This window comes from Budorcas taxicolor, chromosome 16 (assembly GCF_023091745.1).
Source record: "Budorcas taxicolor isolate Tak-1 chromosome 16, Takin1.1, whole genome shotgun sequence".
NCBI classification, from domain to species: Eukaryota; Metazoa; Chordata; class Mammalia; order Artiodactyla; family Bovidae; genus Budorcas; species Budorcas taxicolor.
This window is the reverse complement of record NC_068925.1, coordinates 77,255,704-77,270,068: the sequence shown is the minus strand read 5'-3', so window position 1 is coordinate 77,270,068 and position 14,365 is coordinate 77,255,704. Positions and strand designations below refer to the sequence as shown.

Here is a 14,365-nt window from a genome sequence, read left to right as displayed (position 1 = left end):
CGCTAGAGGTGAGTTAGTTCAAAGGTTCTTCAAATGCTCCTGGAGGTTACCTTTGTTACATGTAATGTCACATAAGCAAAAAATACTCAGAAAGAGGAACAGCCACACTTCAATTTTTATTAGTGGACGTTGGATTGCTTTTTAACCACAGGTTATTCCCATGACTTTCTCAAATCCATGACTAAAGGACAAACCATGTGCATCTTTGCTTTGGTACAAACTAAAACCTTTCACTGCCTGATAGGAAGAGTGAGGAAGGTACCTAGTTTTTCTGTAGTTTCTATATGAAACGATGCAGTTTCCAGTGAATGGGCAAACTAAAAACACATCCCCAAGTTGCAAAGAGTAAAGATTGTAGACATCAGGCACTGGAGCTTTTCCCAGAAGACACGTCCTTTGGCAGGCATTTTTGCTAAATTATGAGGCTGAAACTATTGGCACAAGAAACATCATTCTGTGACTGGCTAATATAATACAACAAAACAATGATTTCAACTTGAACCACTATGAACATCTGTATGGTGGTCAAGGGAGTTCTTCCTTCAGTTTCAACGTGGTCCTGGTCGTGAATTGATGTTTCCAGGTGCATCAGAAGAACTCTCGGGGGCAAGCGTCTCGTTCACAGTGCACGGGTCTCTTCCTCCAGGGGCAGGGTGGCCCTAGATCAGCCTCTCTGCTGCAGGGGCATCCATCACGCTCCACATCTCCACACGAGAGCCGTCCTTTTCCTGACGGCTCGGGCTGTAGGAGCCCTGGGTTGCCCTTTTGTTGGAGGCAAGAACAGAAGCCACCACTGCCAGAAAGAGGATCAGCAACAAGGCTAACGTCACTGAACCAATGGCGGCGAACACGTCCGACAGCAAGTCATCTGCCAACTGTGAGGATGGAGATAATTGTGATGTGAGTTACAGAGCAAAGGAGAATGGCCAGGACAAGCAAATACTCTGCAATGAAAGTCAAGCAGAGCACAGGTGCCACCGTGTCTGAGAAAGACTAGATACGGAGGGACATTCAGGGGTTCTTATTCCCAGATCACGAGAATGGGACCATGTCTCTAGTGTTAAGGTCTGGAGTCAAGAAGTAAGGCACATCTGCTGTGTTTATCTTGTGTCTTGGTCTCAGTGACTGAGAGCATTCATCTCAAGGCCACAGGATGAACCCACACGTAGCCACACATGCGTGCTCAGTCAGTCCTGTCTGACTCTTTGCTACCTCATGGACTATAGCCCGCCAGACTTCTCTGTCCATGGGATTTCCCAGGCAAGGAGACTGGAGTGGGTTGCCATCTCCTCCTCCAGGAGATCTTTGGAACTCAGGGATCAAACCTGTGTCTCCTGGGTCTCCTGCATTGCAGGCGGATTCTTTGCCACTACACCACGTGGGAAGCCCAAACCCACATGTATATTTGTAAAATAGTTTTCCAAGTATAGGATCCAACTGTTTACAGTCTTTTGACTCCTGTGCAAAAAGTTCTGATTTTGCACTGAAAGAATGGTTGTTTTACAGCCTTTCTTGGGAAATGAAGAAAATTAAATCAGTTGGGCCTCCTGGGAAAGATCCGAGACAAAGGATGGGCTGCAAGGCTCTGGTTTCCACACTCACCACTTTGATTTGGATTCGATGCGACAACTGAACGGTTGTGGACACAGTCGTGCTCCGTGTGGAGCCAGACCTCGACAAACAGGAAACTGCAGGAAGAGCCCCTCTTGGAGGAGCTGGGTCTGGGACACTCAAGGGTGGGCCTTGGACAGACGGGTCTCTCTGATGTTGACTGCATTGTGTTTGCCAAGCACTTTTTGTCAATGGATAAAAGACACTGATTGGGTTGCACAGAAATATTAAAGACAAGACATACTTGCTATTTAAATTTTTAACAGGCTTGCAAAGAAATATTTCTGTCAGGGTAAACAAAGCAGAAGTAGACGGCCTTCTCATCTAGCTTTCCCTAGGACCCATCCCCTGTCACCTAACCAAGTTACTACTATAAATGTAATCTCTGTTACTATAATATCCTGGGGAATTTCTAACACTTTGGCTTTCCTTTGTGCATGTGTGTGTGTTTGTTGTTGTTCTTCGCTGTGCTTTGGTTTAAATCATTATATGGTCAATATATTCCCATGATACTGTGTCTCTTCATAATACTATCTTGTATTCACTATGTCTTGTATTCACTTGTTCAAATGTGGTTCATTAGTTTCTTCAATCAACAATATTTATTGACTGTCTGCTATAAACATTGAACTGAGCTAGGAAATAAAAATCAAAGGTAAGCCAAGGTTTGATATCTGGAGCTGAGATTGTGGACATGGGCAAATGGAGGACACACACATGCACACACATAGATAATCATCATATATCTTAAACACGTGTTACGGAAACGTCATAAATGATCTACATGGGCTGTAGGTAGAGTGATAGTGGAGGATGCATGTGATTACCTTTGGAAGGATAAATGAGCATTCAAATATTTCAAGCAGGAAATTCTACTTGGATGAAACAACTTGAAGTAAAAAGGGCAAGAGTATACAAAAGTCCTTAAGAGTTTGGAGAAATAGGAAGCAATCTGACATGACCAAAGGTATTGTCCATGAATGTGTGCATTTGAGCGGTAAAGGATTTAAAGAGTTGGTGAGAGATGGGACTCTAAAGTAGATGAATCTTAACCAGAAATCTGAAAGCCACACTAAAATTCAGTCTTGGTCCTGAGGTCACTGGGAGCCTGGGAAGGTGTTTGAGTAAGAGCATAGGATGATCAGATCTGTGTTTTATTAACTTGGCTAGGGTAACAGGGTGGAGGGTGATGGGCGTGAAGGTGGGGCTGGAGATCGAGGAAATAGGAGTTTATTGTATTTGTCAAGATGAGATGATTTGGGTCTAAGTTTACCAGTGGAGTGAGACTCTCACCAGGCAAGAATACTGGAGTGGGTTGCCATTCCCTTCTCCAGGGGATCTTCCCAACCCAGGGATCGAACCCAAGTTTCCTGCATTTCAGGCAAATTCTTTACCCTCTGAGCCACCAGGAAATCCCACATTCACTGGGAGAAGATACACAGGAACAGAAACAGGAAGACTTTGGTTCAGGTTGGGAAAGGCGAGTGTCAGTTTCCTGGACAGTGTTCAGGTGCGCAGTGCTATTAGACAGAAAGAAATAACTGCTCCCTCCTCTCCACATTATTGTCTAAAATTCTGGGTCTCAGCAGCTTTCCCAGTTACTGGAGAAAAGCAAGTAAAGTTTCACCGAAATCAGTTCCCCTTGAGAAAAATCATTCACCTCAACTCGAGGGCCCGTCCTCTGGCCACGGGGTGTGGCAGTGACATCCTTTATCAGGGACGACGACCGTGGACTTGAAGAGAACTGTAGACATGGCCTTGAAAGCTCAAGAGTCTGGGACTCAGAAGGGCAAATGGAGCCTCCGGTGTTCTCTGGGGACCTCTCCATCATGCAACACTCGTTCCTAGCTGCTGAATTCTCCTAATCTAGCCGGTAAGTGGCATGGTCTCTGGGAGTAAATGGCTGCTCTGCTGGTGAGGGAGTTGGGAGCGGCCACACCTACACGGAGAAGGGAGAAATCACTGGGTTTGCCTCTGTTTTCTCAACTTTTCTGGCTTCGTCCCATTTGGCCTGAGAAGGATGGCATGCAGGAAGCTGATGCCTCCCTGCAGCCAGAGAGAGGGGACACGGCAGGTGTAGGCACTGAGCTCTCGCTGGAACCCCACTTCTGAAAGAACCAGAGGACTGGTCCGCTCCACTCATCTTGGGACCTGCGGGGAACCAAGGCTCTTCTCCGTAGAGGCTCTGGGCTCTCAGCAACATGGACTGTGCAAGGGCCAGCTCTGGGCTGGGAGCAGCCCCCGGCCCAGCCCACCAGCAATGTGCAGAGTGGGAAGGCTCAGCCTGTCCCCACAGGGCCCTGCGCTTGATCCAGCGCCCTGTGCCCCGCCAGTGTGATCAGCACGTCCTTCCCCACTGGAGACTCAGGTTTATCACTTGCAATGCTGGATCCAAGTGTTGACACCTAGGGACCAGGGTCAGGAGTCCCTGAAGAGGTGCTCAGCACATGAGGATGTGAACCACAGTGAAGGCACGGTGCGCCCCCTCCCTGACTTTACTTCACTCTGAAAGATGAACGGGAACTCCCTTGATGCCTTGGGGTGCGACCCGGGAGCTGACCTACAAACCTAAGATTGCAATTCTGAGCTCCAGATAAAGCGCTGGCTGAAATGGCTGGCCTAACCAAATCAGATAAGACTCATCACTAAACTCTGGAGGGGAGCTGAGGGCATCGGGGTTTGAAACCACCTCTGGGAGGCCCTTTGCTTTTGAATTCCCATGGTGGAAAGGCCTTATTAGCTCTGCTATTCTTCAGCTGGGCTTAAAATACACAGCCCCGGAATGGATCCTTTGATAACGGAAACTGCTGGGACACAGGAACTGACAAGGCCGCCAAGTGTGGACCGTCCTGGAAAACAGCGGGAATGCCAGGTCAGGCCTGTTTCGGTGGGTTATGCTTCTAATGCTGCGCTTTTGAATAACCTTTCTCAGAAAAGACAGATTCCAAGCTAACTAAAACTTTCATGTAAAATTACTTTTCACATGGCTTACGCTGCAACCTGTACTGTTATGCTAACATCCTATTTATGAAATGTACATCCTCTTTATGAAATGTATGAAACGTACATCTTTATATGAAATGTACATTTTATATGTGATCAAATTAAACGGTGACGAGCTGAACTTCCTATCTGCAGAATAAAATAAATCAGTGTTTCATTTTTTCCCCTGTAGAAGACTCGTTCTGAATTCCTGACTGGTTGCGGCTGAATGAGACCCAAGGAAGGGTGCACGCTGGCATTCTGAGAGAAACGGCCAAAACTTCCTTTGAACCATCTCGCCTGGGGCTAGGCTGAAACACACTGGAAACTTCAGAAGCTTTTTCCCTGAAATTCCAAAAGAGGAATTCTAACCGTGACTCTTCTGAGGGGAGGCTGCAAACGGAATGTGCTCGCTAAACAACCAGAAGTGGGTTTGAATCCAGTTTTGCCATTGTATCCTCTGTGCGTCTCTGCTGTCTGCCCACCTGTGAAGCAGGGGTGACAGTTGTGTGTCTGAGACTCGCTCCGTAGCATAGAAAGCATCCAGGTGTGCAGAGCGTCTCCAAGGGCAGGCCCAGAAGGGAGCTCAGTCCTGTGATCACCCGTTTCTCACTCCCCAGACGGAACCTTCCGGGCTGGCTGATTTCCCAGGTCCTGCCTGGGTGTCGGATTACCCATCAGATGCCTCCACTCTGGTGCCGTGTCAGGATGCGGTGCCCAGCCTAGGAGCCGGGGGTGGGGCGGGCGCTGCCCTGGAGCTGGCCGGGGCCCAAGCCGTCGGCCAGCGGGGCCCACCGCTCCCTGGCTAGCTGACTGCTGGACAGTTCATCTGACTCTGAAAACACAGGATGAACTGGCTTGTCTGGAAAGGAAAAGAAACAAGATCGCTTCTGTCCTCAGCCCCAGAATCCGCCTGTCATAATATTTAGGGCCAATACGGAAAAATGTGAAAACAATAAACAGCGGAAAGACACGCTGTGGAAAAAAACGGGATATTTTCGGAAACTTGACCTTCTATTTCCAAGTGAAAGGTGGTGAAGATGTTGGAGCTTTGACTTGAAGTGAGGAAATCTAGGACTAAGGTTGGGGTTACCTACCTAGGTGCATGTTTTTCTCAAGTACGTTTGTGGTTGAAAAAAGGAGAAATGATGGGACTGAGAAATTGGTTCCTGAAAAACACTAGGGTAGAGTGAATTCCCCAAATCCTTCTAAGAATTCAGTCAATATGTCAGCTGTGTGGAAATACGTGGAAAATGATGAGTAAAAATGTTCAGATGCTTGTGGGCTACATTCCAGCTTCCTTGTGCGAGTTTCTGAAATGTGTGTGTGTGTGTGTGTGTGTGTGTAGTGTTACACAAGTACCTAATGATATATCAGGTGCTATTATGACCACTATTAACTAATGTGAAAAACACTTTAAGGATGCAATGTTTTTTACAAAGCCAGTTATAATATTTACCTTCCATCTATGTATCTAAAGTGAAACAAGGCCATCTCCTTAATTCTCACAGTTCAAATTTAAAAAAAACGAAGAGAGAGTGCAGTCCTTGTGAATTACTATTGTGACCAGTAGGTCTTCTATTTGGTGGATTGTAAAACCCTCCCACACAGACCTGGGTCCTTGAACTATCTCTTATCAGTGAATTGCTAGAAACAGCCGTTTCCATAGTAATATTGAATATGTGCCAGAACTCTGTTTTTAAAATGAATATTGCTGCAGTGGCCAATTTTCAACCTCAAATACACTGTCCACTTTGCAGTTTTAAGAGCGGGGGGAACAGGGGACCGAGAGGCCGAAAGAGGGGTCTGGGCAGTGTCCAGGCCCAGGGAGTGGACCACCCAGCAGGGCTCCCGTCACCTCATAAAAGGCTCAGGACTGGGGAGGGTGGTGGCCACACGGCGGGGGGACCCCCTCCAGGCAGCCCCCAGCCACCGACTCCAGGGGACTCTCAAGGGCACCTGAGCTGAAGCCCAAGGGCATCTTCTCCTTGGCGCCCCCATCTTCATCTGCTGCTTCTCCCAGAAAACACACAGGCTCTCAGAGGAATCAATAGTCTTCCAAACCAATTCTCACCAAGTAATTACAGTCCCTCACACCTTCACGGGGTGGGGCAGGGCAGCCTCTCGACAGCCTGGGACAGGCACACGGAGCTACATGAGGGGGTTCAGGGCACCACCGCCCTGGGGGAGCTGCCCTGGGGAACTTCAGACGTGACTTCCACATCAGGCCCTGTCGAAGGCGCTGGAACAGCTCCTGTGGAAGCTTGGTGTGGGCCCATGCCTGGCAGTGCTTCCCAGATGGCGTCAGTGGTAAAGAGCATGCCTGCTGACGCAGGAGACGGGAGAGACGCAGGCTCAGTCCCTGGGTCAGGAGGATCCCCTGGAGGAGGGCACGGCACCCACTCCCATATGCTTGTCTGGAGCATCCCGTGGGCAGAGGAGCCTGGCGGGCTGCCGTCCACAGGGTCGCACAGAGTCGGCTGCGATGGAGCGTCTAAGCACAGCACGCCTTAAGCTGAGAGCGGAGGGGTGCTGAGACAGTGGTCCTAAAGGGACACGGTTATTCCTGTCTTCAGCAAACAGTCCTTGAACACATCCTCTGAGTGAGCCCAGCGGCACCTGGGGTTTGGTGGGGAGCCTCCAGGCCCCACCCCATCCCTCCAGGGGTGGGTCTGGAATCCTCCTGATGTCCCACAGGCTCATTCGGATGAGGACGCCAGATTTCCAGCAGAAGGACTGATGCAGCTAGGAGGCTGGAGACCTTTGCTTTCATAGTTCTCTCTCCTTGAGCAGGCGGTCTCAGTGATAGAATTGTTTTCCTTGGAATGCAAGGCCTTGTGAGTAAAACTTCTCTCTCTCTTTGCCTCATACAAAAACCGAATCCCAGTGGCCCCACCTCGGGTTTCATGATGTTGCCGCAAACTTGCTGCGTGCAGGTAATCGCGGCCCTTTCTCGGGTCGGGGAAAAGGGTCACCAGACGCTGTAGGCAAGGAAACGTCTAGCTGGTAGGTGGGGATAGTCGCTGCCTGTCGCCTTCGCTGGTCGCCCTCGTTGACTGCTGCCAGCTTCATCTCTCCCTGGCATGTCGTGCCCCGTGACACCTACACATGTCAGGGGTGTCCGCCCTCCAAGTGTGGAAGCTCCATCAAGGGGCAGCCCCATCCTTCTGCCTCCCCGGCACCTGAACTGACCTGGGTCCCCCCAGGGACCCCATGGCGAGCACCACTGGGCAGAAGGGCTTGCCCAGTACACAGAGCTTCCCTCCCGGGATTCCTGCAGGAGGACATCCTCAGCCTGCATCCCGTGGAGGACGAGGCAGCCACTCTCGGATTCTGCTGAAGGGTGGGTGCACCTCGGAGGGGCTGCGGGCAGACCCGAGGGGGCAGATTGGGAACCACGTGGTCAAGGGGCGAAGGGGCCGTGAAGACACTTGCTGACTCTTCCTTTCTGCGGAATCAACCACAAACAACTTGTCTGCTTCCAGCTTCTCCTGTCCCTGGAGCCCAGACGGGAATGTCATTAGGCAGAGCAACTAAGTCCAGGCACCACAACTACTGAGCTGTGCTCTGGAGTCCGTGTTCCATGAGGAGAGCAGCCACTGCAATGAGACGCCCTCACACCGCGAGGAAAAGTAGCCTCCGCTCCTTGCGGCTGGAGGAAGCCCACGTGCAAAACGGCGAAGACCCAGCCCAGCCAAAAATAAATAAATAAATGTTTTTTATAAACCTCTTTTTTTAAAATTTGCTTTCATTTCCTGGTCAAGGTCATCATCAGCTGCAGCCTCACTAACACCTTGTTCTGCAGCAAAGTGACCTTCTTGACCAGCTCTTTTTTGAATAGGAACCTCCTCCCCAACCCCTTCTGCAGACCCCTCCTCTATTCAGAGCACCCTTGGGCTTGGCTGCCCTCTGCATTGCCCCTGAGGACCCTTCGGGGTCCCCCTCCTGGGGTCTGTGTCTCTGTCAGCAGAGCCTGGGGCTTCAGCAGCATTGAGAAGACCTGCAACCCCGCCTGCCCAGCATGACCTGCCCCGTGCACTTGAACGTGCTGCCCTGATCAAGAAGGGTTGGGCCCCCCTCCACCCCTCCCCTCCGAACTGCAAGGATGGGAATCCGTTTCCTCTGGAACTTTCCAACATGCAAAGTGCAGTGCTTCGCACAGAGTGACCGATCAATCATTCCCGACTCACCCACTTGTAGTGCTCATGGCTCTATTTAACGCGTTGATTCCATCCTTTCCAGTGGTGGGGAGAGTTCTCTACAGCACGGAGCTCTGCTGGTGGGGACCTTCATGCACGCAGCTGCTTGTGCACTCATTCACGCACTGTGTGGTTACTGAACGCTTTCACCGGCGCAGGCGGTTCACGGGGTCCTGGACACACGGAACCCAAAGGTGCCGGCGCCGTCTTGCTAGAGCGGACCGTGGGGTGGTGGTACCGGGCGGGGCGGCCACACGGACCACTGCAGTTCCCGTGAGGGGGCCTCTGGTACAGGCCGGCGCCAAGGAAAGGGAAAGTGGGGGAGAAGGTTGACTTCCTGACATCTCCCAGTTTTCTTAAGGGGAGCTGCGAGGAGACGAGGTAAGGAAAGGCGCCGGAAGCAGAAGGAAAGAGAGATCGTTCGAGAGAGGGAGAGCAGGTGCCAGCCTCTCCGGCTTGCCTGCGAGGCTGCTGGGGGGCGTGCTTCTTGCTTCTGTAGAGCCCCGTGTGAGAAGCACCAGTCACGTGGCAGGAAGATGTCACCCAGCCTGGGCATGGAACCCAACCTGAGTCTGCTCCAGGAAGCTTCTCCCCTCCCTCAGCGAAGCGGAAGCCAGAATCTCAAGAGCAATTTCTGTATATTCTCTGTGGGTTCTTTCCCCGGACATCTGACCTACACCTCTCATCAGAATCGCATCAGCCTCACATGCGGGAGTCCTCTACTGACCAGCGTTTTGTAGGACCAGAAGGACTTAAACTTCTTTCTATCCCTCCTTTTTGCTATGGTCTCTAGGTTTTTAGAAGGTGACTGATAAGTATGCCAGTTGATTTTACACAGCATTTCAAAAGCAAGAGAATATCCAGCAAACAAGTTAAAAGGGCCTGGGGACTTTTGAGATTAACTGATACTAAAATGACAACAACTAAATGCAAGGGACTGGATCCTGGATCAAAATAAATAAACAAATCTCAAGGACAACTGGGGCCAATTAGAGAAATCTGAACATGGGTAGAATACGAGATGGTCAATTTCATGAACGCTTCCTAGTATATGGGCTTCTCAGACGGCACAGTGGTAAAGAATCCACCTGCCAATGCAGGAGACTTGAGATTCGGGTTCAAGCCCTGTGTCAGGAAGATACGCTGGAGGAAGAAATGGCAGCCCACTCCAGTATTCTTGCCTAAAAAGTTCCATGGACTGAGGAGCCTGGTGGGCTACAGCCCATGGGGTCACAGAGTCAGACACCACTGAGTGACAAAGCATTCACATTTAGTATGCAGTTGCAGAAGGAAGTCCTATTTCTTCGGAGACATTTGCTGAAATATTTAGTGGCAAACATAGGGTCACAAAGAGTTGGACATGACTGAAATGACTTAGCATGCAAGCAAAATGTTATAACATCTGCACCCTACATTCTAAAGAAGGACGTATTCTGAGGCAAGAAAGGGAACAAAATACTAAAAAAGTTGCTGTAACTAGGTGAAGGGCATGCATGTGTTCACTGCATTTTTTTTCCCCTGATTTTCTTTAACTTTCATTTCCGCCCCCCCCCCCCCCCCAGATCATGGAAAAGTAATATTTTAAAAAACGATGGTTATGGTGAAAGCAATTCCCCTAAACCCCCAGTTTGCAGACCTTGCTTCTTTCACTGTTTGTTCCTCTGCTACTTCAGGTCTTGTTGATTTCTCTCTCTGCTATAATTTTACTGCCCAGTCAATCCTGTTCCCATCAATGGTTTTATCTCCCCTGCCAGACACTGAGACACTCATGGATCACATCACACACCAGTTTCATCACGGAATTGGCCTTAACCACCCCCTGCCGGGACCTAACACGGTGCCAGGCATGTGGTGGGCGTTCATGGTCTTCCTCACCATCTCCTGGCACTGTCCTTCTTGACCTAAAAGCTGTTGTTGTTGTTCAGTCACTAAGCCACATTTGACTCTTTACGACCCCGTGGACCGCAGCACGCCGGGCTCCCCTGTCCTCCACCATCTTGCAGAGTTTGCTCAGATTTGTGTCCACTGAGTCGGTGATGCTATCTAAAAGCTGTACCTTGGCCATTTCCTCACGCAGATTATGGCCTTCTTACCAACTTTCTTCAGTTGGTGAAAAGCTGCTATTGATTCATTCTCACATTAGGCAGGAAAAGAGAGTGCTGAACCCCCTACATGCTTATGGCTTATCACATGTCCTTTCTTTTTCGGCAGAGGTAATCTAGTCTATGTCACCATATTTATTGCCCGCAAATCAAAACCAGTTGCTAGAGTAATGAAGGTCTATTGGTTTGTGTCGGCTTAATCCATGTCAGGGGGGCTTTAGGGGCATATAAGGATAATTTGACCAGCAAAAGGAAAGCCATAAAAATGATCAAAAAGCTAACAGATATGCTGAGAACACCAAGCTTATTTTGCTGAGGATTTATGGCCAACTTATCAGAAAACTATTTGGTCCAAGTCGACATTCAAATCGCTCCCTCTGTAATTCAGCAAAGATTCCAGCCTCCAAAAAAAAAACAAACCCAAAAACCAGCCCCTATAATGAGATACCCTGGAAACCCCTAACTTGCAGCACATGGAGTTTAATTTTCCACAGTTGTGAGATGGCAGTAAATTCAGCTTTGGAATAACCAGCTCCACTGATGCCTCAGACCTGCATTAAATTAATGGAGCACAGAGATGAACTGCCACGCCTCCTCTGACATACCCACATCCGCATTTATTCAGCAAGTGGAGCTTAAATGTCCGACCTCCCCCAGATGGCACCGGGGCCAGGGCCTGCAGGGTCCTGGCAGAAGTGGGTGCCAAGTCACTGGGCTCTGCCACACGACGTCAGCTATGCCCCGGGCCCAGCCCTGGAGGCTGTATTTTATTGACCAGACTCAAATTGGCTTCCCCTTGTGTAGGTGATAAAGAGTGGTGTCAAGTCACCCGTGTGAAATACATCACTTTAACTCTGACAGCTTGTCATTGAAGGCCTTGTTTATATAATCTATTGTGCCATTTACTCTATTCTTATTTTAAAAAGCAGACATAGAAATAAAAACCCTACCTTCCAGTGTTTCATGGACGGATGTCCTGTACCTTCTCTGAAATAATCTCAGAAGTAGCTATTTCTCTTGTCACTGTTGGTTTACATCAACTGATCAGAGTTTCAGTTTCAGAGTTGGCCTCACAGAAGATGAAAGCTGGATCTCGTGCTTTAATGATAAGTCTTTGGGGCATAGCTTCTCCCTTCGAAATCATTTGAGAATTGCTATGTCTAAACAGGCAAGAAGCCTACCATGCTGAGGTTGGCCAGATCTGAAGCAAGCATTCTTAAATCTGTGAGCTTGTCACCGCTTAAAACACCAGGGTGCCTTACCACCAGCAAAGATAGAAATCTTCATATTGGGAAGGGTGGTTCAAGTAGTATTTAGTTTCAGAACACAGAGTTCTTTCAGAAGTCAAGAGTTCAGATTCCAAATAAGCCTTTTGGTAAAGTTCTATAGGTTTTACTGTGGGCAGAATTAAAACACAAACATGAACACAAGAATTTTAGGTCTGATGTTGCTAATAGTCTACCTAAATGCCCCCAAATGCATCTGGAGATAATGATCTGTTTACATTAGTATTGAGGCATGGACAGTCTTCCTTCTTGGAGAGACAAAAATAAAGTCTAACAGCATTTAACTCTTAGTCTAAAAACACTGGCTTCCTCGGTGGCTCAGTGGTAAAGAATCGACCTGTCAGTGCAAGAGACCCAAGTTTGATCCCTGAGTTGGGAAGATCCCCTGGAGTAGGGCATGGCAACCCACTCTAGTATCCTTGCCGGGGGAATACCGTGGACAGAGGAACCTGGTGGGCTATAGTCCATGAGGTCACAAACAGTCAGACATGACTGAGCACCTAAACAACAGCTAAAAACCTTGCTGAACTACAGGACCCTATCTCTATGTACTAATATAGTATAGAATTTAAGAGCCCATTAGAGAATGAGATCAGACTCTAGCTGTGATGGTTACTTTACATTTTTGGAGCTCTAAGTGTCTGGACACCTGATGCAAAGAGCCAACTCATTGGAAAAGACCCTGATGCTGGGAAAGATTGAAGGCAGGAGGAGAAGGGGGTGGCAGAGGACGAGATGGTTAGATAGCATCACCAACTCAATGGACATGGGTTTGAGCAAACTTCAGGAGATGGTGAAGGACAGGGAAGCCTGGCGTGCTGCAGTCCATGGGGTCACAAAGAGGTGGACATGACTGAGCGACGGAACAACAAGAGCAAAGTGTCTGGACACAGTAATTATGGCGTTCGACTAGCCTGTACCACCTTTTGAAAGAACAGTTGAGGAGATCCTTGCCTGAGCAGCTCTCTGCCTTTCCTGCAGAGGGCTCAAAGGACAGGCCACGCCCTCCCCTCCTGTTGCCACTGACTAATTTCTAGTCATGTCATGAAGGTAGCTCAGTCGTATCCAACTCTTTGCAACCCCGTGGACTGTAGCCTACCATGCTCCTCCATGCATGGGATTCTCCAGGCAAGAATACTGGAGTGGGTTGCCATTTCCTTCTCCAGGAGATCTTCCCAACCCAGGGATCGAACCCGGGTCTCCCGCATTGCAGGCAGACGCTTTACCATCTGAGCCACCAGTGAAGCTCGACTAATTTCTAGTGATGTTTTAATAAAATGGAGATCAGATTCTCTGCTGCCTACCCAGTTCAGAAACCTTTTAAAGAAGAAATAAGATAGCCCAGCTGATTTATTTAATTGCATTCTGGTTCAATAATTAGCTGTTAATATTCCAAGAGTGTAAAGCTTTTCTCTGGATTGTCTTTGCTGATCACTGTATTTTCTCATATTCTATGTCATATTGAAATTTTAATTATTTACATTCATTCCCCCCCCCACTGAAGTTTGGAGTAATTGCCCAAAGAATATCCCCCTTACTAACTGGAATAATCTGAAACATACGGAAATCTTGTTTGCTAAACCCCCAAAGAGACTGAGAACTGAGAATTCAGACTGTAAACTAAGCCTCTTCAGTCTGCTTGCTTCTTTTTCCCAGACCCTAGACTAACACTCCTCTCCCTCCCTGTAAAGGCTATGTCCCTTGAGTCTATAACTTTTCTGTTCCACCACCATTTAGATGACTTGTCCTCAGGGACGTGGCTGTGTTAAGAGCCCCAGGAAGCAAACCATGATTAGCCGCCAGGCTTGCGAAATCCTCCCCGGTTCTGTTTACGAGCACGGCTGCCAACCCTCCGAAGGCTGGCTCAGCACCCGTGTTCTTTTCAGGGTCACTCTGCCTGCAGAGCGCAGATTAAACACACAGCCTCAGGACTCTCGTTGCTGTGAGGAGAAACATTTACATTCCACTGACAGCACGGGGTGTAAAAGGAAGCCATCTGCTCTGATTTAATGACTTCAGGAGTCGCTAGACTCCAAGATGAGAAAATGTCACAACGTGGCTCACCTTCAGCCCAGGGCTCTTCTGTGAGGCAGATCTGGGGAGGAATCACCTCCGTGTTAGGAGGCATTTTCATCCTGAGAGATTCTCAGAGGTTGGCCCTCTACCCAATGGTTTCATTGTTCTC

At 48.9% G+C, this 14,365-nt stretch overlaps 1 protein-coding gene across 1 annotated transcript in view; it reads right to left on the bottom strand.

Annotated features, from left to right (window-relative positions):
• Positions 1-659: 659 nt before the first annotated feature.
• CRB1 (crumbs cell polarity complex component 1) overlaps positions 660-14,365 on the bottom strand; it is a 259,524-nt gene continuing 245,818 nt past the window's right edge. Inside the window, exon 12 of the mRNA XM_052654054.1 lies at positions 660-875. Coding sequence (XP_052510014.1) covers positions 660-875 — 216 coding nt within the window. The remainder of the gene's footprint in view (positions 876-14,365) is intronic.